The sequence below is a fragment of the Lycorma delicatula genome, chromosome 10, assembly GCF_047948215.1.
Source record: "Lycorma delicatula isolate Av1 chromosome 10, ASM4794821v1, whole genome shotgun sequence".
NCBI classification, from domain to species: Eukaryota; Metazoa; Arthropoda; class Insecta; order Hemiptera; family Fulgoridae; genus Lycorma; species Lycorma delicatula.
The window spans coordinates 27,728,561-27,756,120 of NC_134464.1; the positions used below are offsets into that span (position 1 = coordinate 27,728,561).

General features: G+C 29.9%; 2 protein-coding genes across 2 annotated transcripts in view; one reads left to right on the plus strand and one right to left on the minus strand.

Moving 5' to 3' along the window:
• Positions 1-22,926, minus strand: part of LOC142331724 (uncharacterized) — a 53,202-nt gene extending 30,276 nt beyond the window's left edge. The window contains exon 1 of the mRNA XM_075377771.1: positions 22,858-22,926. The gene's annotated coding sequence lies outside the window, so the exon portion shown is untranslated. The remainder of the gene's footprint in view (positions 1-22,857) is intronic.
• LOC142331695 (uncharacterized) lies at positions 9,662-27,515 on the plus strand. The gene is made up of 3 exons (XM_075377727.1): positions 9,662-9,736; positions 19,343-19,607; positions 27,100-27,515. The coding sequence occupies exons 1-3, from the start codon at positions 9,728-9,730 to the stop codon at positions 27,513-27,515; spliced, it is 690 nt and encodes a 229-aa protein (XP_075233842.1). The 5' UTR covers positions 9,662-9,727.
• Positions 27,516-27,560: the final 45 nt, after the last annotated feature.

Sequence of the window (27,560 nt, forward strand, 5' to 3'; positions counted from 1 at the left end):
GTTAATTTAGAGGAATCGTCCACCTTTTCTCGGAAAACTGCTCAATTTCTTAAGAAATATTTTTCTGTACATCTCCAAGGGTAGAATATCCTTTCTATTACTCTCTCTATGTCTGTAGACTAGACCTATGCTGAGGATTACTCCAAGACCAGGCTCAGTACCCTTCATGTAATTTGATTAGAGCGCTGCTTGAAGACAAAACAGGACTCTAATTCACGTCCAAAAACTGAATTTACAACTGAATAGCCTAGCCGACTGATAAAGCCGGGCTTTTTCTCTCCCAAAAAAACAAATAATAAATATGTCTAATTTAAGATATTCTATATGATATAAATAATCAATCTTTGTAGTGTAGTGACTGCATTTTAGTCTTTAAACCACAAGTTTAGTGGTTTGAATCCGGGTCAATGGCATTTTTTGTGTGCTACAAAAGGTCCATTCCTTGAAATAAACTATGTAGACTCAGTATATCAGTTTTTTCATAGTTGAAGTTCAGTAAATTTAATCTAATTGTTAATAGAAAAAGCTGATATGAACACCAAATGACTTCCTTGTACGCTTATTAAATTACATATACACATTTTTTGCCGCACTTCATTTAAACTTATTTCATTTGAAAGTGAGATACAATCATCCAATTCTTTAATAAAGTAAACAGTTACACAATTGTATTGTGGTGGACACCACATTGTATCACGTTTTCTTGTTGTGTCCGTATCAGCATTTTATATTAGTTCATATATTAATTTTGCTTAAGTCGCTGAAGTAGTTACATGGTATAAGTGAGAACGTGTCGAATTGGTAACCATGCACACATCGGTTTGAATTTGACTTCCTATACATATATTTTTTCCTTTTTTTTAATTAAAATATATTGATTTATTAATTATTAGTTACCTCTGTAAAATTTTGAATTAAAATGAAAGTACATCAAATTTTATTTCATTAATAACTTCTTATTTTTTATTGTTATTATTGAATTATTATTTATTGCAATTCTTTTTTTACAATCCGAGATTAATAATTAATTATTAATAAATCAATATATTTAAATTAAAAAGAAAAAAGTTAAAAAAAATATATGTACATGAAGTTGAATTCGAACCGATGTGCCTTCCCTTTGTAAGATCCAAATAATTCATTAAATTTTTATTTGGCTGTAATTCTGGAACCAATGAAAAAAAGTGCCGCTTACGACATATCGTTAAAAAGCTCTCAATAAGAGCTTATTACTGCGGTTAAGAAAAATTCCAAAATCCTTTTTTTTTTTATTTTGGATTACTAGATGTTACACCAGTTCTAAATCCAAAATTTCAACATTCTACGGCTAATCGTTTTTCAGTTATGCCAAATACATACGTACGTACAGACGTCACTCCGGAACTAGTCATAATGTATTTCGGGATGGTCAAAATGGATATTTTTGTTGAAATCTGAAAACCGAAATTTTCATGTTCATAATACTTCATTTACTTCGTACAAGGAAGTGAAAACATAAAATAGAAAAAAAAAATGACCGCGGCGGGAAACGTAAGTAATCATATATTGCGGCCGAAGTCGTGACGGAGATGCTATGAAATTTATATAAAAATTACATAGAGTTCAATTATCAATAATAATATAGTACAAATAATTTAAGTGTAAACTAGGCAGGAAAAAATAACATCTGAAACCGCCAATTTTTAGATATTACACATTTTTCAAATAATTAAACATTATTTTAAAATTATTAACTGAAATATATTATATATTTATATTAAAATAAACTGAAAATTAAAAAAAAAATCGATATTTTAACAATTTTATCGACTTCCTAACCCCTAATATTGCCCCAAAGTATTTTCTTTTTGGGTCATTTACACTACTACTATGCCTAGGAAGATGTAAAAATTTTTTTTAAATATGCAATAAAGAAAAATAAACTTTTTTGAATTTTGATGAAGGGGAATTTTCAGGAAAATATTTTTTTAAATGGTAAAATAAATATGCACGCATGTATTATGCTTAATATGATATGGAATTTTCTTTGCAAAATTTAAAAAAATGATCCCAATAAACTATTTACCTCCTAGATGTAATGACCTCATACATCCGGGGCCGCAGTTAAGCATTACTGTACAGAGGATGAGATGAATGATTTGTAGCGTGTGTGAAAAATGCCATGCCTGACCGGGATTCGAACCCGGGACCTCCGGGTGAAAGGCCGAAACGCTACCACTCGCGCCAAACCTCATACATTTACCAACAAATTTCCTCACATACACATCACTGTTAAAAATTTCATTAAAATCGGTTTATCCAGTTACAAATTATTAAGCTTCAAACACGCTTAAACACGTATTTATGTACGAACGAACAGTATCCTTCTTTTTTGTTTTTGGGGTCCTTGGGACATGAAAATTCAAGAAATGTAAAAAAATCCTTTTTTTTTAATGATTACCATGCTTCTGTTCTTACAGAATAGCTAAAAGATTTTTTAACTAAAATTTCGGGTTTTGGATTGAATCTTAAAACGTATTTTATTTTAATTTTATGGATCCAATTTTACAGTTTTCGTTTTAAAAATCTTTAATCTTTTTTTAATCTTTAATTATCTTTATTTTTTTTTTTTTTAAACTGAATAAGTACAAATAACACTGATCAATATATTTTATTACAAATGTATAATTTTAAATAATTTTACAAGCCTCAATTGTCTACAGTTCTTTATGTCTCAGTTTAGTAAAGATACTTAATGTTTGTAAATAAATCTGTTGAAGAATGCAGAAACCAATATGCAGCCAAATAATAAGATTTAACATAAGGTTCACTTCTCTTAAAATAAAATAAAAAATGATCTTGATCAATCGGCATTCAAGGAAAATACACTACACAGTATTTACAATCTCATTTCTTGAAATAGAAGGCGATAACTGATACGAGGTATCGATAGTATGCCAGTAATTTAAATAAATCGATAATAACAATATAGGTTTTTAATCTGGTCAGTAGAAAAAGTTAATACAATTTTTCTTTTTAAAGTAAAAATTTATAAACAGATACCCGTCTTAATAAATTATCGTAATTAACGAAAACCTATTATAAAATAATAAAAACAAAACATAAAAACAGTTTTTATTACTGAACACTTATCAAAAATTACAAGTATATTTTTGGTAATATTTACGAAACTAATTTTGACTTTAAATCAATTTATATTTAACTCTTATAAAAAGTGGTAGGGAGAAATTAAATTAATTATATACATAAAACTTAATAAGATAAATGTCAAAGTTTTATGTAAACAGTATAGTAATTTCTCCCATTGTCGACAGAGTTATTAAAACAAGGACATAAACCTTATTATCCGAATATAAATGTCTGTGGACTAAATCCAACATAAGGTCTGTTCAGAAAATAACCGAACTATGTCAGCGGTCTTTCCACTTTGCGAAGCAGTCCTGGGTAGCTTCATTTAAAATGGCCTTTAAGAAACGTGACGAATTTGCTTTAATGTCATCAACAGTCTCAAAACGGCGTCCATTTATCAGTGATTTTAATTTTTAAACAAGAAAAAATTGCAAAGATTAAGGTCTGGTGAGTAGGGAAGACAGTCATCTAATTTTTGGCACAAAACTGACGAATTGAAAAAGCTGAATGTGTGGGTGCATGGAGGTGGTGAAAGAACCATGAGTTGTCTGACTAGAACTCTTGTCTCTTTTTGCGGATTTTTTTAACGTAACTGTTGTAAAATGCTTTGATAGCACGAACGGTAAACTATTCACCTTAAAGCAACAATTCAAAATGCACAATTCCAATAAAATCGAATAAACAGAGACCATCACTTTGACATTGGATCGAGACTGACATGCTTTCTTGGGGCGTGGAGATCCTTTGCCAATCCATTGTGATGAATGAACTTTTGTCTCAATGTCGTCCGTAAACCCATATTTAGTCTCCCGCTCCCGCTATGATCCTTTCCATAAATTTGTCATGGTCATTGGCTTGTTTAAGAAGTTACCGACAAACGTCCACTCGATGTTCTTTATGCTGTTCGATCATCAAACGAAGAAGGAATCTTTGCTGCAACTCGATGCATGTTCAATTTTTCAGTTAAGATGTCATGATATGATCCGATTGATGTGCTAACCTCTTTTGCAAGTTCTCTGACACTCAATCAGCGATTTGCATGCATTAGATCATTGATTTTCTGAACATGGGTGTCATCAGTTGAAGTCGAAAAGGCCTTACTGATCGAGGGTTTCGAGGTTTCAAAAGGTGAAAATTTCTCTGAAAGTTTTCCCCAGTTCCACACAAATGTTTACATTGTATCGTTGCTCCCAAAAATCGCACATTATTAAAACTGCTACTAGCACTTTCATAAGTTTCACTCAAATAAAATTAAAAAGAAAAATAAACGATATATCAACAATCCAAGAATATGTGTGTACATATGGAGTTATGCGGAACACAATGCTGCCAACCAGAGGCCACTAAATATCTCCCTTGGGGCGTAATTAAAAACGTAAGGTTATTTTCTGAACCGACCTCGTATAACAAGAAGAAACGTTAACTGTAGAAAATGCACTTTAGACTTACAAAAGGTATATTGATTCGAAGGAAAACTTGTCTTTGAAGAGTTATATTTCATAAACAAATTTATGAAAAAAATGAATTTTGTACCAAATATATCTTTTAATAAAATGCAGAGTCACTATAATGTCCAATAATATCTTACAGTAAGCGCTATTTGAAAAAAAGTTTAGTATCTTTAAAGAAAACTTATTCTAATTATTACACTTTTATAAAACTTTTTTTTTTTAAACTTGATTTACAGTAAGTTACAAATAAATCAATACTACCAAAACAGGTTTTTAATCCGGTCAGTAGAGATGAATAAAAGTAATTAATTCAAAATAAATATCACGGATTTATCGTCATTTGGCTAGTGGTACAGTTGAATGTAAAACACAGTAATTTAATCTCAATGCAAGAAAGAGCCTAGTATTCGACACCGAAGGAAAAATATGAAGGAAGGAAAGATACGGAGTATCCAAGGGATGTGATGGATTACACTAATACTAAATAACGGTTTAGGAGAAAGTGGCAATGTTTCAAGAGACCTGAAGATAGGACTTATTTCAACAGAGCGGCATGCGGACTAAAAGGAATTACTTTTTCTGTTTAGCCTGCGGAACCCCCGTATGGAATTACTTCAAAGGATGATATGTATGAATATAAATGAAGTGTAGTCTTGAACAGTCTCAGGTCGACCATTCCTGAGGTGTGTGGTTAATTGAAACCTAACCACCAAAGAACACTGGTATCCACAAACTAGTTTTCAAATCCGCATAAAAGTAACTTGCCTTTACTAGGATTTGAATCTTAGAACTCTCGACTTCGAAATTAGCTGATTTGGGAAGACACGTTCACCACTAGACCAAGCCGGTGGGTTCAGACTAAAAGGACTGTCTAAGTTTACAAATCAGGAATATGCAAACATTTATTACTTCTGTGGTTTTTATAACGGCAATGCTACAAGAGCCGTTCAAAAATATAGTCTGAGATTTCCCAATTGAAACATTCCTAATTTGCTAGTATTTGCAGACATTCACCTACAGGAAAGAAGAACATCTCTACGAGAAACAACTGTGAATAACCAGAGATTTTATGTATGATAGAGCAAAGTCCAGTTACTAGTACTTTTAGATTATCTGCATGTTTGGGGATTCCACGGAATAGTATAAGGCAGATATTGCACAATATTGTCTCTATCCATATCATTCTAAATCAGTTCAATGTCTTGAAGAAGGTGACAGTGTGCAGCTGAGTTGCCAGTGTTTATTATAAAAAAAAACATTCTTCCATTGCTGATATTTACAAATGAAGCAACATTTACGCGAGATGGGATACAAACAACTAAACAAATGGGATTCAGTACAAATGGGATGTGATACAGTACGCGAAACAAACATATTTGGAAACGTGACAACCCTTATAAAACCACTGAAACTAAGTTCCAGCACAATTTTTTTGTTAAATGTCTGGTGTGGGACAATAGGTAATGTTCTGATAGACTTCACTTTTTCAACGGTAGACTCACGGGTAATGGTTACTTAAAATTTCTTCAAAATGAGCTGTCAATACCTTTAGAATATGCTCCACTTTGTTGAAGAACTAATATGTATTTCCAATACGATGGTGCACCAGCCTTAATTTATGGTCATGTTATTCATTATCTGAATGAAACATTTCGTAACCACTGGATTGGTCAAGGTGGGCCTCAACTATTGCCAGTTAGATCACCTGATATCACCTTGATAGATTACCCTTGGTTTCTTTTTATGGAGATATGTGAAAGCGTTAGCGCATACACAAAAATCATAAAAAATATATATATGAACATTTACAAAGGATCACTTGGGATATTAAAGAAACCAAAATCAACCCAAGTATGCTAGAAAATGCTATCTGATCTGTAATTCGCCATGTTGAAATCAGTTTTCAGCTTGATGGCAGACATTTTTGAACAACTGATGTAATTTAAGAATGTAACTTATGCTATTTTATTTGGTTTTAGAAGTTTTTTTTTACATTTTTATCCAATAACAGAAGGTTGAACATTTTAACTGAGAATTTTCCGTATCGGTACATATTGTTCTGCTAAAGATTATTTTCTTTCACTACTTTTTTATTGATTATTTTCATCAATTTTTTGAGAAATAAACTAAAAGGACTCTCGACTTCCAAATCAGTTGATTTGGGAAGACGCGTTCACCACTAGACCAAACCAGTTGGTTAGACTAAAAGAACCGCTGAAGTCCATTAGCAAAGAAACATTCAAGGAGTACCTTGAGGAGCTTTCCCCCTTGAATAGTGGCAGGCATTCTTTATAGAAAGCCGCCGAACGTCTTTGGCGGGCTCCACCTAATTACCTTCTTGAAAGTTTCGATTGGGACGTGGGCTAGGAGCGACTTCCAAAAGGTCGATCTATTTTCTTCACATCTGAGCAAGGTTTTTTTTTACCGCTGGACATACAGGGTCCTGATGAAAATTCTCTAAGTCTACTAATTAAGTCTTTCTCAACACAGGAGGTGCTAGGAGTAACCAAGGAAAGGAAGAGATTAAAAAAAGGCTCCAGGCTTTGATCTAATCACTCACAAGTTGTTAGTACTGCTTCCGTACAAGGCCATCCGGTACAGTGCGCATCTTTTCAATGGGATCATCCGAAGAAATTTTTCCCATCTGAGTGGAAGGTCTCCCTGGTCCCGGAGACAGGTAAACTTCCTCATGATGGTACTTTCGACATATCTATAAGTCTTCTGCCGATAGTAAGAAATTGTTTAAAAAACTGTTTCTCCGAAGGCTTCGACCAACCTTAGAGCGAGAGGAGGTTATACCAGATCATCAATTTGGTTTCAGAAGTGGGTAAACTACCATTAAACAGACTCGTAGATCTGTTACCATAATAAGCAGCTGTTTGCAGGTTTTCCCATGTAAATTCTATTTTTACAAATTTTTCACATCACCGTAACGTATTTTGTTTTTATTTATATTAAATAAGTACTATTCTGATAGTGTAGTAATGTACTGTTTCTAAATAAAATTTGAATTTTTCTAACTTTTAAACGAAAAGATGGTGTCCATTACATGTTATATATACTTATATATTTATATTATTATATAAAGAGGAAGAGAGTTGTTGTTCGGGATAAACAAAAAAACTACGCGATCAATTGCAACCAAATTTTTACCCAAGTTTCTTGGCATTTTTGAGAAGGATTTAAGTATGTTTCATCTCGAAAAAAGTATAAGTGCAATTATGTTGTAGTGGAAATTTTCCGGTTGAAGCACGAACTTTAATGAATTGGTATAATGAACTGGAACTGTGAGCATTTATCACTGTATGAGCTGGGTTTGAACTGAATGATTCGAATCAATAATATTACAGAAATAATAGAATTTAATTTACGTTAAATAAAATAATATTAAATAGATTTAAAAAATTGCCGTTTGAAAAAACGGACTTCCCCTGGTGACTTCGTGGGAGGTAGAGTAGTGAGGTACGGGAGGAGCACCTTGTAGGAGACTAGACTGATCATCACCATGAACTGGTAACAAACAGGGTGCTCCTGGGGCGCTGTCTTGGGAAGTGCAATTTATAATTACTCTTCAAAAAATCGTCAAATTTTCAAAATTCAAACGAGGTATTTATTAGTAGATTGATAGCTAAATTTTGCACGCATCAAGTACACTCTCGATCTAATAGAACACGGTTCGGGAAAAAAAATATATATATACACTTTGTCTGTCTGTTTGTTATCGCATCACGCGAGAATCAACCGATCGATTACTTTCAAATTAGGTACATTCATGTTATCCTAGGGAAGATTTTAAACCATCGACCGGAGCCCTAGCTCCCTTGAAGGATAAAATATTAAAAATATTCATTATTTATTCGCCCCCAAGGTGGGTGAAGTTGTGAATTTAAGATATTCATCAAGGAAAAAAATTAATTAATCCTTTTACTTCAATATTATATTTTTGTTTTCATGGCAAAGAAAAAAGTTATGAATTTTTCGTCGTCAAAGGTGTGTGTACTGTAGTTACCACAATTACTATTATTCTATCTTTTGTAATTTTTTTCCGTGGCGCGAGTGGAAGCGTCTTGGCCTTTAATTCGGAGATCTCGGGTTCAAATCCCGGTTAGATATGGCATCTTCACACGCAAAATTGTCATTCATTTCATCCTCTAAAGCAATACCTAACGAAGGCTCCGGAGATTAACAATTTTTTTTTCTTTTTCAGGTTTCTATAAAGCCTGAATACCATAACTATTATTTATCAATACTATTCTCGCAACAACGAGGATAACGTACAGTGTGGAGGGTCTAGGGGATGAAGCCCCTTGGGTAAATGGGAATAGCGACCGAAGCAAGCTCTGCGGATGTCTAGGGCGCCGGTCCCCCTGGCAAATTGGGAATGGCGAGCCAAGCGTGCTCTGCGTGCATGGGTAGGTTCCTTGACTTACGAAAGGCTCCAAGGAGCCCCTGAGTTGGCTCCGGCATTCGTCCAGCCTGACCTGAGCTCTGAGGGTCCAGGTTCTCGCTAGATGGGCCAGCTAGTATGTATATAATCATGACCGAGGCGCAGCAGCGTCCAAATTCTTCGAAAATCCTCTAAAAACGTAAAATGAAAACGAAAACGAAAAATGTCCACTAGAAAACATATTAACTGAAATCTTACACAATATATATATATATATATATATATATATAGAGAGAGAGAGAGAGAGAGAGAGAAAATTATCTGTAATATAAGAATTAAAAACAAAATACAACGTGGGACCTACCAAAAATTTTACATATTTTAAATTATACGTGATAATTTATTTATAATGGAATTAAAACTAGGATGCTAATTAAAATCACAATATTAGTGCTATTTATTATAACTGTAATTAATAGAATAATACGTAAATGTTAGTAAATTTTAAATCATGTTAACATACAAAATGTATTAGTAACATTTACATTAATGTAATCAAAATTCCGTGTTATTTTAATCAAGCTCTAACGCTAATGAACCGTAATAATATAAGTGATTTAAAATCGTTTTATAATAATAGTATTGTTATAAATAGCAGTTCATTAATGAAACATATATTTAAATAGACCAATATCAATATATAAAGCAATAATTCGTCGTCAGTGGTCAAGAGAAGGTAGAAGTGCGGAGAGTAAACAATATGTTATCGGTAAGTAAATGATAGAAATAATTCATAATCTATGTTTAAAAATTAATTTTTTTTTGTTGAGTTTTTGCAATATATACACATGGGTTTCTTCATATTTTCAATTTTTATACCGCAATCTAATCGATTGTTTGTTATGCTGTGATCCTTTCAGAACCACTGGTCCAATTAGATGAAATCTTAACCTTTCATAAATTTGATTATCAGAAGTACTACTATTATTTTTTCAAAGATATGTACTGGAAGGAGCTTCAATTTATTAAAAAATCTCTCTCTCTCCTCTTATGAATTGTTTAATTCATTATTTTTTAATAATTTTAACCTTTATTTTCGATTTGATTTTTTTAGTTCTATGTGTTTAATTTTACTATCCGGGGAGGGGATTTTTGCACAACCCATCGGAGTTAGGTAAGCTTTTATACTTTCTTTAGTCTATTATTTTATCTTTTATATTTTATCAACTTTGTGATATTAGTTTTGGGTTTTATTTTGCCTTCTTGGCTTGTTTTAGTAAATTTTTATTATATGATTAATAATACGTTTACACCTAATATGGTTTATTATTTTGGAGTTATTTAACCCTTTTAATAATAACTACCGGGCGATGATGACGCCCAGGCGTTTTTCGCCCACAAAAAAAAAATGAATTGTTTAAGGCCTAAAATCTATGTAAAGATTTTAATAAAACTCAAACAAGAGTTCTCTCCTTCATCACTGTAAAATAGGGTTTCTTTTATTCTGTAGTTTATGTTACTTGTCTTATTTTTAAGTTGATAGTAATAGAAATTAAAGTCTATAAAATTTGTATAAATTTATATCTAAAAATATCTTTTGAAATCACAGATTAGGGTTCTGTCTATCTCTATAAGAAAAAATGTTATCAGTATTTTCTATCCAGTTTTAGTTTCGTTTGAAAGATTCGTAAAAATATACATTCAATTTTCAGTATTTATATAAGTTTTTTTTTTGTTTTTTACATAAAATATATTTGAAAAATATTTGATATTATTTGAAAAAATATTCTAAAAAAGCGTCATGAAAAATCGACAGATAAAAGTGCTGAGCAATTTTAAAAATGTTTTTAGGAACCCTTGAAACTTGTTAATTTGTTTCAGGGAAGTAAATGGCCTTTATAACCCAAGAAAACTTGAAAATTTTCAAAAAAAACTTCCCTGGAAGTTGGATTAGAGTGGAGGTGGTTTAAAAAACGGGCTTAGTAATTAATATAAAGAATTCTCACGGTACAGTTTCAATCTACATTATCTCCTATCGAGTGGACCAACAGTAACGGAACAAAAATCAAAATAATATTTGAACATTTCTCTTAATTACATTTGTGTATACTATTTACTATAACGAACATTTTCCAGAAATCCCAAAAATTTTCGATCATAAAATGACTAAAATTCAATTTAACTACAAATAAGGCGAACAAATTAAAGCAAAACAATATTTTTTCAATTTAAATTATGTATGGCTGATATAAGGTGTGTTTATTTCTAAAATAATTTTAATATAAATCGTCCAATGTTTAACTAAAGGATCTTTCATTTTTAGCGCATAAATAAAATTGCATTAAAACGAAAGGTATGTGTAATACCTACCGACATTTTTTTTCAAACTTTTAACATTATATTACGTTTGAAAATCATCACTCATATGGCCACCATGACTTTACCTTTAAATAGCCATGTATATCAATAAAATTTTACGCGACTATTTCGCACAAATCAGCTTAGACTCTACTAATAACGCATCGAAAATTTGTTAGAACTGTAACTTATAACCCCAGATAAATCACATGATCTTTGTGGCCAACTGACATTACCATTTTATAAAATTATCGAATCATCAAACTTCTGACGCAATAACTGAGTTGTTTCAGCAGCTGTGTGGCATGTTTCACCAGTTTGTTCAAACCATATTTCATTTCATAAAAATTTTTCAAAAAAACCACGAATCACAACTCAGTAGCTTTACCACTTACCGTAACAGCATTTGCTTGCTCATTTTCGAAAAAAATGGTGTGATGAAGGAATCAGCTCATAATCCACACAAAAAAATGATTTTTTTTCCACATACACTGTTTGCTGTTGAATCATTTCCGGATTCGAATCATCCCATATACGGAAATTTTACCTATTTACAAGTCAGCAAGCCAAAAATGAACCTAATCAGAAAATATGATTTTTTTAATGACAATTTTTATTAACTTCGAGCAGCACTATAGTCCATTCAGCAAATGTTGTTGCAAAGAACGTGTTTTAATACTTTTCTTAGTAGAATTTTATATGGGTATAGTAGACCAATCTTCACGCAAAATTTGCCGTGTTGTTGTTGATGAAAGGCCCAGTACTGAACTATGTGAAATTGATAAATTTTGATTTTCACAAACATTTGAACTTGCATTAATAATATTATCTTGTGCTGGTGTTTCACCATCACAAAGAGAAGATTTTCTTTGAATTTTTAACCAAACCATGAATTGTACTTTTTTTTAGCTTATTATGGACACCATACATATCGCGAAGTGCATGATAAGTAAATGTAGTCGATTCCATATTCTGATAATAAATTTGTATGATTTATAAACATTCTTAATGCGTGTAGCGTTCAATGATGATTTGTCATAAATTACTGAAAACAAATGACTTGAAAAATTTAAACAAAAATCAAGTCGCCATCACAGTCTGTCAATTTTTTGCGCTAATTTTGAAAGATCTCTTATTTATGAGCAGGGTAAACGATTGTATGCCAAGAACATTTTTTTTCTTAATATTCAGTTACTCACGGCTTCTCATAGAAAAAGATAATTTTAATAGCAATTTCTCTTCATTATTCGACAACCCAGACTGTGTAAAGTAGTAAATTTCTTGATAATTTGTAACTTATGTTCACATCTTATAGTGAAAAGTAATTTCGGTTGTTATTAATATCAACAAACGAGTTAATAAAAACATTTAAATAGCTAGGGTGTAAATATTATTAGAAATGGAAATATAAAAAACGGTACTTAGAGATTTATTATTGCAGTAATCATTATTTTTCAGTAATTATTATTAGTAGTATTAATTTTCAGTAATAATTAATTATGCAATCTTGAAAAAAAATCTGATAAATAAAACAAAACGAAAAAAATATGTTTATTTTCATGGTTTGTAATAACATTTTCTGTTCAGACTTTTTTCTTAAATGTGGGTTTCATTACTTTATCTTGGCACATAAGTGAGAATTGTTTAATTTACAACATTATTCAAAAAATACATTAAAGTAATAAATGAAATAACGAATTTCTTAGAGAAAATATTTCAAATGTGTCTTGGCAAGATATATTATCTTGACTAAGACACGTTTGATCGAAGAATACAGTAGAGGTATTCGTATTGTTTTATAAACGTGATTTTTATTCTACTATATATATTGTTGAAGCATAAAAATAATATTTTATTTTATTAATATATATATATATTTTAATTACAATTTCAATTGATTGTTATTACTTATTTGTAAGACACACAAAGTATTAGGATTTGGAACGCAACAATGTTTTGTAGAAATAGTACAAGAATTTTATAAATATCTGTATAAACATCTAATTAATTGTTTATAGAAAAATACGCGTAGACAACTGTTTCATTATTTATGAATTAGTTTTCACATTAATTAATTTTAATTGCCTCAGTAAGCGAAGCGAGTAGAGGTTTATTCAAATTTTAATACACACATAAAAAAAATGTAAACTACATAATGCAAAATTCAATTATTTATCTATATAAATGAAGAATGTTATAATCTATTATCATAATTAAAATTAATTTTTATATTATAACAAAAGAGTATAAATTGTGCGTTTCAGCAATTTTACATAATTTGTATATGAATTGTTCACTTAGACCACGTAGGAAAAACTACGTCGGTTTTGGAAAAATTAATTTTAATTATTAAAGAAAAAATTGGAAAAAATTTATATAACTTTTTATAAAAAAAATTTCGAAATTTTAAATTTATGGGTTTTGACCTTTCTCTTGAGCTTTTTATTATTTATTTTTTATGGATAAGAACTAAAGAAAATAATTGAAGAAATTATCTTAGAAAACTCGAATTTTTTCATGCCGGTTTCCTTTCGGTTAGCAGTTAAGAAAATATGGGTGCTTGAAGAATACTAATTCGGATGAATTCCTGATTAATTAACCTAATCATTGAATAAAATTAAACGAATGTATTTATCCTTTTCTAATGAATTTTTAAAAAGGAAGGTTTCAATTCTAACCGTACGTAAACTTTTATACAGAGTGTCCCATAAGTTTCCTTACGTAGGCAAAATAAACATTTTTTTTTTTTTTTATGAAGACTCTGATGTATCAGGAAAAAATACAAAATATAAATCATCTCAAGGAATGAATCAATAACGCCATTACGAAAATATTCCAACTGAGCTTAAGCGCAGAGCATACTATATAAATAAAAATGGTTTTCATTAATAAAATATTTATTTTTCTATGTAAAGAAACTTACGGGACACTGTAATCCAGCCTAACTTTTTACCAAATAATTTTTTTTTTTAATTTATGATTGATTAATATTAACATAATTTTGAATCTTCTTGTGCGTGCGTAGAAAATTTTATAGAAATTTTTTAGCGTATGAAAAATTTAACGTCAGTGCAGTGATTCCCAAGCTGTGTCCTGCGGCGTCATGGTGAGCCGCGGCCTCTTCACAGAGACGCCACGAAATATTTTAAAGGCTTCATAATTAATTCAACCAAGACAATTATAATTATTAATTTAATTTTAATAAAGTAAAAAAAAATAATGAAGACACACGAGTTTACTTTTATTTCTTACTTACGAGTAATCGTACTTTTACTTAGGGTAGAGCACCATGGAAAAATTTTAATTGAAAAAGGACGCCGCGACTCGAAAAAGTTTGGGAACCACTGTCTTAGTGGGATTCGAAATTGGAACACTCTGCTACGGAGATCGGCAGATATGGATTCTTGTTCTTTTATTTAAAAAAAAAATTGTTAAAGGGAAAGGGAATTTCTCTGATGGCCATGTAATAACTTAAGTGATAGATTTTTTTACAAAGAATATCATACACGTAGACGATTTTGTCTAAATATATTTTCTCATTATTACTATTGTTAAATCTCTGACCTTTTTTTATATCGTACTTATATAAGCGTGACATAATTATAAAATTTACAGTATTTTTGCGAGCAAGTTCAAGAAAATTAGTTTGAAAACGTAGGTTAAAATCTTATGCATTAAACAAGTGACAATCAGTTGTAAAATTTTCCGCCACGCGGCTTTTTTCCAATGCAAAACTTACGAACACAACTTAATTCAAAATATTTATCATTTTATTTAAATATAATATTTTTTTATTTAATTCAATGATTCTAATTAAAGCGTGCGCGCATACCGTATTTCATTCGCGCGGGTGTGGTATTATCGGCCACATTGAAATATTTTTTTACACTTTAAATATTATTCATTAATATAAGTATTCTACCGTCCACCTGTGACATCACAACATATCAGAAGACTAAAAAAGCTGCAAGTCAGTGCTACACTAGTGCTCTTTGTGGTAAGAGAAAGTACTGTAGATGTAGTATACCCACTTAGTCACAAGTTTGTTTAGAGAATTTTTTTGAGTAGGGGTGCGATTATGCAAAAAAGGTTTTTTGCAAATATTATTTTTTAATTTTTAACAAATGCGTATAAGAAAAATTTGATCTTAATTAGGTAAAATCTGGAGATACTGAGGGTGGCCTGTACAGCCTGACGTCCTTCAGTTGAAAATGTAATGGTTTTAATTTCCCATATATAGAGGTAATCTGATTAAGTTTGGTCAAAAACGGTCCAATACCTCAGGAATTATAAGGAATGCAAGACCGAACACGCGCGCGCGCGCTCACACACACACACACAAACATACGAACATTAAAATCCGGAAAATTTCCATCCGGTTTTTTTGGTTCCTTAGGTATCAAAACGTCAAGATCTGGTGAAAATCGCATATGCCCAAATTGGACCGATTATAAAATTTTTCTTTATAAAGTAATAGCTTTGACAAAATCCGGCAGCTGATTTCTGCAGGTATCTATTTTTTTAATGAAATTCGATTTATTAATGATGATAATTTATTTACATTTTTGCCGAGTTGCCTAGCAAAAATTTGCCGCAATTACCTTTAATTAAATATATTGTAATTAATTTATTCTAACGAATTGCGACTGTATTTTTTAAAGTGAATTTAACGTCATTTAAAAGAAAATGATGTGGAAAATGAAAAAATGATTGGCAGTTCTCAGTCAGTCGCAATGCTCCAAGTTTCCACGTGTAAATATGTATGTTATTGTTAATTATTTACGATCATGTTTTTCAAAAAAATTATATACTAAATTGAAGTTGAATTTTTTTCTGTACACGATAACACATGGTTGTCTGTAAAAAAAATGGCCGCAAGAAGTGATTACTATTATTTGAACTAATTACTTTCAGTCTTCATTAATGTGAACGTGAGAGAAGAAATGCATGCCCTGCTACATGTTGTAAACAAGAACGCAGCGCGACTTCCAGTACAGAAACTTCAATTTATTATACAAATTTTTTGAAAAACATGATGAGTATAAATAATTAACAATAACATACCCGTTTACAATTGGCAACTTGGAGGTTGCAGCTGATTGAGAGCTGGCAACAATTTTTTTTTCTTTTTTACATTCTTCACATCATTTTCTTTCAAATGATGTTTAATTCACTTAAAAAATATAGTTGAAAATCGTTAAAATAAATTAATTACAATATATTTAATTAAAGGTAATTGCGGATAATTTTTGCTAAGCAACTCGGCAATAATGTATTAAATTATCATTAATCATTTATTTAAATCGAATTTCATTAAAAAAAACAGGTACCAGCAGAAATCAGCTGCCGAATCTTTACACGTAAAAGCAAAAATGGGCTGAAAATCTACTTCCTGTCTTATAGGCGTTCTACTGGATGGATTGGGCTGATCTTAATTATTCTGTTCGAAATGACAAAAAATCAGTCCAATCCGTCCAGTAGAACGTCTTGACGGACTCGAAATAGGTCATGGACACGCCATTTTAAATGTAGTTGGAAAAGAAAGAAAACAAAAAGGGGTGGGGTTAGGAGTGAGACGTTTATAAATGGAATAAGTTTTTGGGTATATAAAAATAATTATATAAAAATATATAATATTTTTTAATAATGTTGTGAATCAGCACGGGTCCACTATGTTTTAGCCGAGTTTTTAAAACGTATAACATTAATGCTGAAGAACAGTAAGGGGCCACTACTAATAATAAATATTCTTTTTACATCATCACCACGTATTTTTTTTTTCTTATTTATATCAAGACGCAGTTTCTCCCATTTAACGTTTCCAAGGAACAACGTTTTTCAAATGGATAGCGTTTTTTTGTCAACCATCTGCACTATAAATTACAATTAAAAAATAAAAACTTAAGTTAAGCGTTATTATTAAATTTAAGAAATATTTTTAAACAGGAAATTGATGGTAATTATTTTTAATTTGGTTTCTTGATTTAGTAAAAGTTTGAAAAAGAATTAAAAATAAATTATTTATTAGTTTTTAGTACGAAATAAAAAAAATTAAACATTTAAATTTTTATTTTTGTAAGAGTATATAAAATTTGACTAGTGGTAATAATAATAATATTTACCACTTCTACAAATAGTAATAGCTTACAATGATCACCAATCGAGCGTTAATGTACTATATTACCACTTTACTAAATAATGACCACCAATCAGATAAGCTATTTACTACCGCTATATAGTGAGATCATTTTATCGTATACATATTGATATACCGTAATTACACTACAGACTACAATACAGAGATATTCACGTTTCATTTGATTCATGGTATGTAGTTATAAAAAAAATGTAACTACATTCATGAAATGTAGTTACGCACAACTGGTAATATTTAAAGTGTTGTAAATGTCCACCATTTTCCTGAAGGCAGGTCCAAACCGCACCATATTTTTTGACACACATATTAGGACATCAGGACTAATAAAATTAAGAATAAATTTTTTAATTTCTTTCTTCGCACCATATTTTTTTTATCTCAAAAAATATGGTGCGAAGGGTTGGGACCTATCTTCAGAAAACAAGTGTCCATTTCCAACACTTGCTTTAAGACATTACCAGTTGTGCATAACCACATTCTATGAATCAAATCAAATGCGAGTATCTCTGCATTATAGTCCATAATGAAATTATAGTATCATGAGGAGCACTATAAAATAATCTCACTGTACTAAATGGAATAATGATTTTTAAATTGACGTATTTCACTTTCTTGTAGACACGATAACTGCCGTAATTTTTTGCTAATCACTTTCAAATGAATACATAAAATATAACGACCAATCATCTCAATCGAGTTCGTTATTGGGCAAAATTGGATTATGGGCGTGGAAATGGGAGAGCTTTTTCGAAAAAGCAAAACATCGCTATAACTTTCCCATTAAGTAAAATATCGAATACGTTTAAAGTTCCTACTATTCTTTGGATTACGGCCTAAACGTATTTATGTAAAGTTTTTTGATATCACCAACTATTGACCCAGGGGGTGAAAAAAATGGGGTTTTGAAGACAAAATAATCATACCTTCTTTAAAAGGCACAGTATTGAATCACTTTTAAGTGGTCTTCTAAACATTACCTAAAATCTTTTGTCTGAAATAATTTTTTATATGACATTTTGGGATGACCAAAAATGTTACTGGAATTATTAGATGTTTCTTATTAAGTAAAATATTAAATTCGTTTAAATTTCTTACTATTCTTTGGATAAGGGCCTAAAACGTACCAAGTAGAGTTTTTTGATATCACCAACCAATGGCCAAGGAGGTGAAAAAAATGGGGTTTTGAAGACAAAATATCATAATTCCCTTAATAGGCACAGTATCTAATCGATTTAGAGTGGTTATTAGTCCACTAAACATTATCTATAACTTTTGTCTGAAACAATTTTTGATATGAGCAACCCTTACAGCAAGGGTTGATCAAAATGTTGCTGAAATTGTAAGTTGGAGCTTGTCGTATGCTAACATGAGAAACTTTTTTTCACATGCAACCATTGGCGTATTGACTAAATTTGAAGTTTATCTTAAACGTTAAGGTGGAAATCTTTTTTGTACCTTACTTAGCACCGGTGAAATCTACCTCCGCCTTCCGGCGTGTCGGAAGGGTTTTTTTTTCATTTATTAAAGTTGGTACCAAATATTATATGTGCTACCAAATATAATAATTTTTCTATCCGATCCTGAGATATATATTTTTCTTACAAAAAAATAAAAATGGTAAATAGAAGGAAAGTAAAGGAAAAACACTATTTCTTTATGTTATTTTATATATATTTCATTTCGATTAGTAGAATCTGAAAATGAATATTGTTCTACTCGTACATACATGAAATTTTTGAGTATTTCAATCAATTTTAATTAACTTTTAAATATACTTAGTACTATTATATTTAATTTATTAATAAAAGAATAAATAATAAATATATTTTAATTCTAATAATTTGTTCGGTTTAATTTCAGTTAAGGATATCGTTTTACCTATTTATTAGTACGATTTGTTTGTGTTTGGCACATCCTTCACAGGATGTATATTCATCACTGTCACCAATTACAGAAAATTACGATACGGAAGAATACCGTAACAGAGGAATTCAACAAGCTAGACAAAATGCGTTCTTAACGACTGTCGGATCAGCTCTAGCCCCCATCATTGGCACTTTATTCGCACCTTTAATTTCACAATTGGCTTCCGCTATTACCAACGCTATAAGTGGAAAACTTCCAGGTATTTATGATTTACATTAAATAACATAATGAAATTTATTATATAAATTATATAATAATAATGAAAATTATTAATGTCAGATAAAATAATTAATTTACATCAAATGAAATTCTGTTCATTCATTTCAATATTAGTCAGTAATTGCTGATTTCTCTTTCCCCCACAACCTCTCTCTCTCTCTCTCTCTTATCTTTTTCTGTATATGTGTATGTATGTATATATATATAGTCAAAAAAGAAAGTTGAAAAAATAATTATTTTTTTTGGTACAGCCAGTAAACTAATAAAACACGACAAGATTTATAGAGCATTTAATTTTGAAAAAAATTGGATTACTGAAAACTGAAAAAAAGTCAAAATTTTAGAAATTAAATTTTCATTTAATAAAAAAATTAATAATAGCAGACCATTTTATATAATTTCTTCTTTCAATATATAAAAAAAAAAATGTATTGAATTAAAAGTATAACAATTTCCCTACTACACATTTGTCTGTTGTGTTTAAATAAAAATAAAATTTCTTAAATCGTTTTAATCAAATTTTTATTTTCTTTTAGGATTAATTTAATAATAAATTAAAAACTTTATAAAACCTGCAGTTTTCAAGACCAGCCTTTTTAGCGAATACAAAAACTTTTTCGGATATAGAATGGAGGTCAAGTTCTGGGACCGATTTTTTGAACATTTTTCAAATAAGAAGATATATATATATATATATATATATATATAAATATATATATATAGAATATATCTTCTATATATATATATCAAACAATTAATTTAACCTTATAATTTGTGTCCCAAGATCTTAAGTATAGCTTCAATTTACGATGAAATAGAAATCAAGCCTAAATTTTTCATAAACCGTTTCATAAATTCAGGAAACAAAGCGGTACCGAATCATATTTTTATAACTTTTTTATAAATGCCTATATTTTAACACTTAATTCCGGAATATTCTTTCCCAAATATGAATAAAATACAGAAGTTTCGATATAAAACATAATATATATATGTATTACACTCTCCGCAGCTAGACCCTCCGGGCGGGTTGCCATAGCGGATTGCGTCTCGGAATGGTATTATTAGGTGACCAAAATTGATTACCTCGTTTGTAAAAATATTTTTTTTTGAAAGATGAAAATTGATGTAACTAAAGTTAAATTAGAAATTGATACTAACGAATCGGGATTTTCCGCCAGTGATCGGTACATTCCGGTGCCTAGTTTTTGGTTTTACAGTTATGTAGTTCATTATTTTATAAAGAAAAAAAATCACATAAATAAATAAAAAATATTATCAATATATATATATATATATATATATATATCATATGTATCCATATATATGAGATATACCGATATATAATAATATAACAAGTATACACCTGTCCACCACGAGACATGTACTAACAAATCGGGATTTTCCGCTAATGATCGGTACATTTCGGTGCTAAGCTAAGAGGGTACATGCACACAGACACACACAAAAATACCTTTTAGTAAGGTAGAATATATACATACAATGAGCCAGTGTTAAGGTGGGATTACAAGTGCTACAAAAATTCCAGAATTCATTTTTGTATTTCGAAATTTGCACAATTATACCAGTCACATTATATCTTTGCTAATAAGTTTAAAACTTAATAACTCATTTCATAAATACAATACAAACATATACTACGGGATTGCATGGTTATCACGTAATCATCTTCAGTTACGTTTCTCTTAACCTACCGAAATAGAGGCAACAGACTTGTATCTCACTATATATAATATGCTAAGGAAAGACGTTGGTTGTGTAACATTTATAAGACGCCATCAACAAAAACCCTCATAAATGTGGTATTTTTGGATTAGGAATTAACCGTCCGGGCGAGCATCAAACTGATATAAGACGAAAAATTAGTGAAAAAGTTATGAAAGTGCAAAAATCTAGTTAAAAATCAAATTTGTTTCACTAGCCCATTGATGCTGTCAATTGTTACCGACGCCCTACCGTCCGGTCGCTGTGATACAACCAGAATCATCTGTTTTGTAGCAGCTGTACTTTTCATGTTTTTTGTACATTTCTTTTACTTCAACATTTCAATTATTTTACTTACTTTTCCTCAGTTTAGAAATAAATTATTACTGCAGTTTACTTGTTTTGTTTTTATTTTTATAAAATCTTTAACCCATCAAACTTCAATTTACACAAACTAAAAGCAATTTGCGAAATTTTCGCACGGTCTGCATGTAATAACTTAAATGGAGTTTGTAAAACCCACCCGGTTAGCATAGTAATGAGCTAGTCATCGCAAATCAGATGATTTCGAAGTCGAGAGTTCTTAGGTTCAAATCCTGGTAAAGGCAGTTATTATTTCCTTGTACGAAGTAAAGAAAGTATTGTGATCGCGAAAAATGAGGTTTTCAGATTTCAACGGAAATATTCATTTTGACTAGTTTCGGCGAGACGTATGTATCACGTACGTGATACAAAAACGATTAAAATAAAATGATTAGTCGTAAGATGTTGAAATTTTATATTTATGACTGTTGTAATATCTAGTTGGGCATCTCCCCTTTCGATTGCTATTGACTGACTCAAATGTCCAAAAAAGCCCAAAATCCAATTTTTTTTTTTATTTTGGACTTTTTTTTAATTGCAGTAATAATTGTTAGTGGGTGTTGCTATAGACTTGTGACTTAAGATAACCAGAGAAAAAAATTCGAAAGTTCTAAATGTTCAAATCCTAGTAAATCGTTTTATACGGATATGAATATTTATTAGAATCATAAATTATGTGTAAATTATAATAATAGCATTATATTCAATATTTAAATTATTACCTTTTACTCTTAATTAATGAAAATTTTTAAATAGTGCATCAACATTGAAATATTATATGTACATATGTATATTAAAATTCCGGTTCTATTTTGTATGTATAATACACAAGAAATATGTATCAGATGAGTTATGATGATTTACTGCATTATGTTAGACCAACGGTATAAAACTGTTTATTAAAAGTACATACTATTAAAATCATGTTATACAAAAATTAAGAAAAAATCAAAAGAGAAATCAGTAGAAGAATAAAGAACAATCTATAAAAATTATTTGTTTTATTGTATAAAAAATAATTGTTATTTATGACAGATGGAAATTATATGAAAAAAAAATTTTTTTCTTGCAGTTATAAATAAAAAAAAAAATATACATTACTAATTCTAAATGTATATTAATGAAGTAAATATATATATTACCTTTACAAAGCCGATCGTTATTTAACTCGTTTCATATTGTTATTCAGATTAATTTATTTAACATTTAACACGCACAGAGCAATAAGGAAATACGACGTATCTGTCTACCTCCAGGTACGTAGACAGTAATCGGGAATTTCCGTGTGTAATCGGTACACCGTAGTGTTTCGTAACTGAGCAAACAGTTAGCCCACTGTAACACAATGACATGAGTCATTCTGTCATAGTTACTAAAGCGCTCTACAAACATGTTGATTAACCAACGCAACGTGCAAGTAGCAATTTTGTTACATATCTGCTGGCATTTTAATTATCATATTGAAATAAACATTAATGTGTCAAAATGTTCATTTTATTTTTAAGTATTCCATCAAATCTTTTATTAAATAGTTAACGTGAAAACAAAATTTATTAATGCATAACCTTGAACAATTTATGTTTATTTTTCTTTTACCCAATAATTTTTTTAATTAATTAATTTTAAATTATATGAAAATAACAAAAATAATCCTATAAATTTTTCCCATCTTGTTAAATTAATAATAAATTCATACATCAACTATTTTTCAATGAAAAGTCTAATACGACTTTCCCTGATGAATATTTTTATTATTAAAACTGTTCTTTCAATTATTAATTCATTTCTAACAAAGTTATTATGCATAAATTTTACTTACGCTACATACCCTAAGTTAATATAATTCATTTATCTCGTGTTTTGGCGGTTTTACGCGATATTTTTTTTCAATTATTAAAAAGTTAATTTTTCCGCAATTTTTGGGTCTTACATTTGATTCACGAAATTGATATTTATATATTTGATGCAAAATAGTAACCGCACAAATGTTTTATGCGGTTGAACCAACTTGATATTTTACACCGTTACTCTGTAATGATTAACACAAAATTTTAATTTTGGCAACCATCTTGAAGAGAATCCGACAAACAATCGCGGCCGTTCATGTATTTTTGTAATCATCTAACAATGATTAATCCGAATCCAAAATCAAAATCCGAGAAAAAAGTGTTCATATACATACATACATCTTGAATCCAATAACGAACTTTTTGCGTTGAAATATTTTATCAGCTATAAATAATTTTTTACGGTTAATTTTTTTCTTGAGAAGATAACTTCATCTTAAAATTTCATATATATTATATTCATGTGTGCAAGCGTTAGGGTTCAGTAATTATATAAATATGTATTAACCATTTTAATAACTTTAGTTAAAACCAATTAGTAACAATTAGTTAAAATGAAGCAATTTAGTTTACATCATATGGTGGCCCAATCCCAAGATTTAATTTTTAATTTCCCGCCAATCGCTATAGCAGAGTAATATCTATAGAAAGGGAAGTATTGAAATCGATCCGATTTGAGCATATGCGGTTTTAACCGGATCTTGAAGTTTACACATCTAAGGAACCCCAAAAAACCGGATGGAAATGTTTCGGATGTTCGTAAGTACGTGTGTTTTTCGGTGTTAGGTGTCTCATCCTAAATCTCCTCATATCTCCAGAACTACCCGACCGATTTTGACGAAACTTGGTCAGATTGCTTCTATATATGGGGCATTGATGCCTTTAATTTTCAACTTAAAAGGTCAAGGGGGCGAGGCTGTAGAGCAAGGTACCCTCAGTATCTCAATATTTTGCCTAATTTAAGTTTTATTTTTCTTAGGCACATTTGTTAACAACTAAAAAATAATTTTCCAAAAAAACCTTTTTTTTGTAAAATCGCACACCCACTCCAAAAAATGCTCTAATAAACTAGTACCTAAGTAAGTATACTACTTCATTATTATCTCCTCTCACCACAAGCGCCTGTATTCGTCTTCTTCCTTCTTTTTCTGTTTAGCCTCTGAAACCACCAACCACAGTGGATGATAGACGTGAATGTAAATGAATTGTAGTCATGTACAATCTCAGATCGACCATTCCTAAGATGTGTGGTTAATTGAAACCCAACCACCAAAGAACACCGGTATCCATGATCTAGAATTCAAATCCGTATAAAGGCCTTTACTAGAACCTTAGAACTATCGACTTCGAAATCAGCTGATTTGCGATGACGAGTTAACAACTAGAACAACCCAGTGCGTAGCTTTAGTTGTCTTTTTTTACTTCCGGTACCACCATTAAGTATTACTTCAGAGGATGAGATGAATTAAATTTTTGTAGCGTGTTAAAATGCCATGCCTGACCGGCATTCGAACCCGGGATCTCCGGATAAAAAGCCAAGATGCTACCATTAGCGCCACGGGGGCTGGCAGCTTTAGTCGTCTGTTATGTTGTGACGTCACAGGTGAACGGTAGAATTAAATAAATGAATAACATTTAAAGTGTAAAAATGTATTTAAAGTGGCTGCTAGTACCGCCACAAACCGTGAATGAAATACTGTATGCGCGCACGCTTTAGTTAGAATCATTGAATTAAATATACAAAAACGTTATATTTAAATATAATGATAAATATTTTTAATTAAGCTGTGTGTGTAAGCCGTGCATCAGAAAAAAGCCGCGTGGCGGGAAAGTCCTACAACTAAGTTGTCAGCTTTTTTAAAATTTATTTGTAAAAAATTATTAACTTATTATAAAAATGTATCTTAATGAGATCTGGCATTCCAAGAGTAATTATTTATCTTTATAAACTAAGTGACTATTGGGAATTCAGAAATCGTGTTTGCCACAAAAAAAATTACTTTTTATTTAAATTTATATTTATATTTATATTTAATATTTATATTTAAATTTACTTTTTAAATTATTTTAGTATTTCGAATTAATTTTTGTTTGAATATTCTTAATTTTAATTTAAATTATAAAAGCGTTCGTTTTTAACTATAATGTTCTTTATCTCTCTCCACCCTGATCAACACGTCATCTTTTACGTTTTTCAGGATCTGCATCTGTTTACGTTTCTGATGTGTTTTTTAATTTTCTCAATGAAAACAATTTTTTCTTTATCGACTTTTCAATTAACCACTGAAGCATTTCTATCTAACTTTTAGGGTAAAACCGTAGTTAAAATTTATGTTACGCCTTAATTTAAAAACGACTGGAAATGTTTCATAAATTTTACCTAAATTCTTTATTTTTTATTTAAATAATATTAAAAAAAATACATAAACATTTTTAGATTTATAAGCAATATTCCGTTACATTTCTTGAAATAACATATTTTTGTACTTTTTCTTTAAATGTCCATCTGTTAGACATACTAGTTTTATGTTTTTTACGGATTCTTCCACACGTAAATAAGAAATCCGTCAGTTACAAATTATATATTTCTGTTACTGTCAGTCAGTCACTCTATTTTTACGTTATTTTAATCATATTTATATATGATTTTTAACTGAAATGCTTTAACTCTGCATAGTTACTTTATCGCTCACTAAATTTCGTTATCCTGAAAAAGAGGCCCCTTTTTTTATAAAAAAAAAAATTAAAAACCATTTTTAAAATTATTTTTAAGCAACTACCCATAACTTTTATAATTAAAGTACACTCTTCGGTTATACCAAAATAGTGGTTGCCACTAATCATGTTTTATTAAGGGAATTCCAGGTCCGATGTTCATATTTTAGGAACAGATTTTGATATTTTTATAAAATTTGTTGTGACAATTTTAGACCTATTCTAATTAATAATTGAAGGAATTGAAAACAGGCAAAAAATTGTCAAGACTACATAATTTTTGTGATTGACTAATATTTTCAAACATATTTCAGCTTTGATTTATATAAATAAAGTGTTATCTTATTCAAAATACAAGAAAATATATGTTATAATTTAGTTAATACAAGAAAATTTAGGTAAATCTAAATGTTGGGTTTAACATTTTATTTAAAATATAATTTAACAAAACATTTACGATATTATTAATTAATAAAGAATTTAAATGGCCACTAGTTTAGAATTTTCAAAGTAACAAAATTTTCAAATTTATTTATTTTTATACGAAATTTTTTTTGGGTGAATATTCACCTAATTTCATTAAAATTATTATTTCAATCTGTTTGTAAGATATAAAATTTTATTGAAAAAACAAAATGGCGTACAGGAGAAAAATGAAGTGAGATAGGTATCCACTTCATCCACATAATATATTTGTTTATGTCGATGTCCTAAATTTGTCCTTTAAGTTTGGCCAACATTTTCCGGTGTATGTGTTTTATATATATATAAAAAAGTATATATTAATGTGTTTCTATGTACAATACATTTTTTTTCTTACAGGAACAAGTGCCTTAAACGGAACGAAATCGTACAACTATGATGCATATTTAATAGAAATGCCTAATTCTCCAGGACCATACTTATTTTTAACAAATCCAACAGCAGATAATAATAATAATAACGACAAACCAAACACACAGCTTCCTTCTTCACTCCAGTTTTCTCAATCAGAAACATCACCTTCAGTGAAATCACCACCATCTTCATCAACATCATCATTTCCTAATTTAGAATTGAAAAAATCATTAACTAAACAGTATATTGGAACAATAAAAATAAAATCAATTCAAGAATTATCAAATGAATCAAATAGTGATAAAACAACTGAACTACGAATATTAGATACACCATCTTATGGACTTCATTTTGATGATGTCATTGTGAGACGAGAAAGACAAACCAAAGAATTAAATTAAAAATACTAAATAAATACTGAAATAGTAATTAATTATTTATTTTAA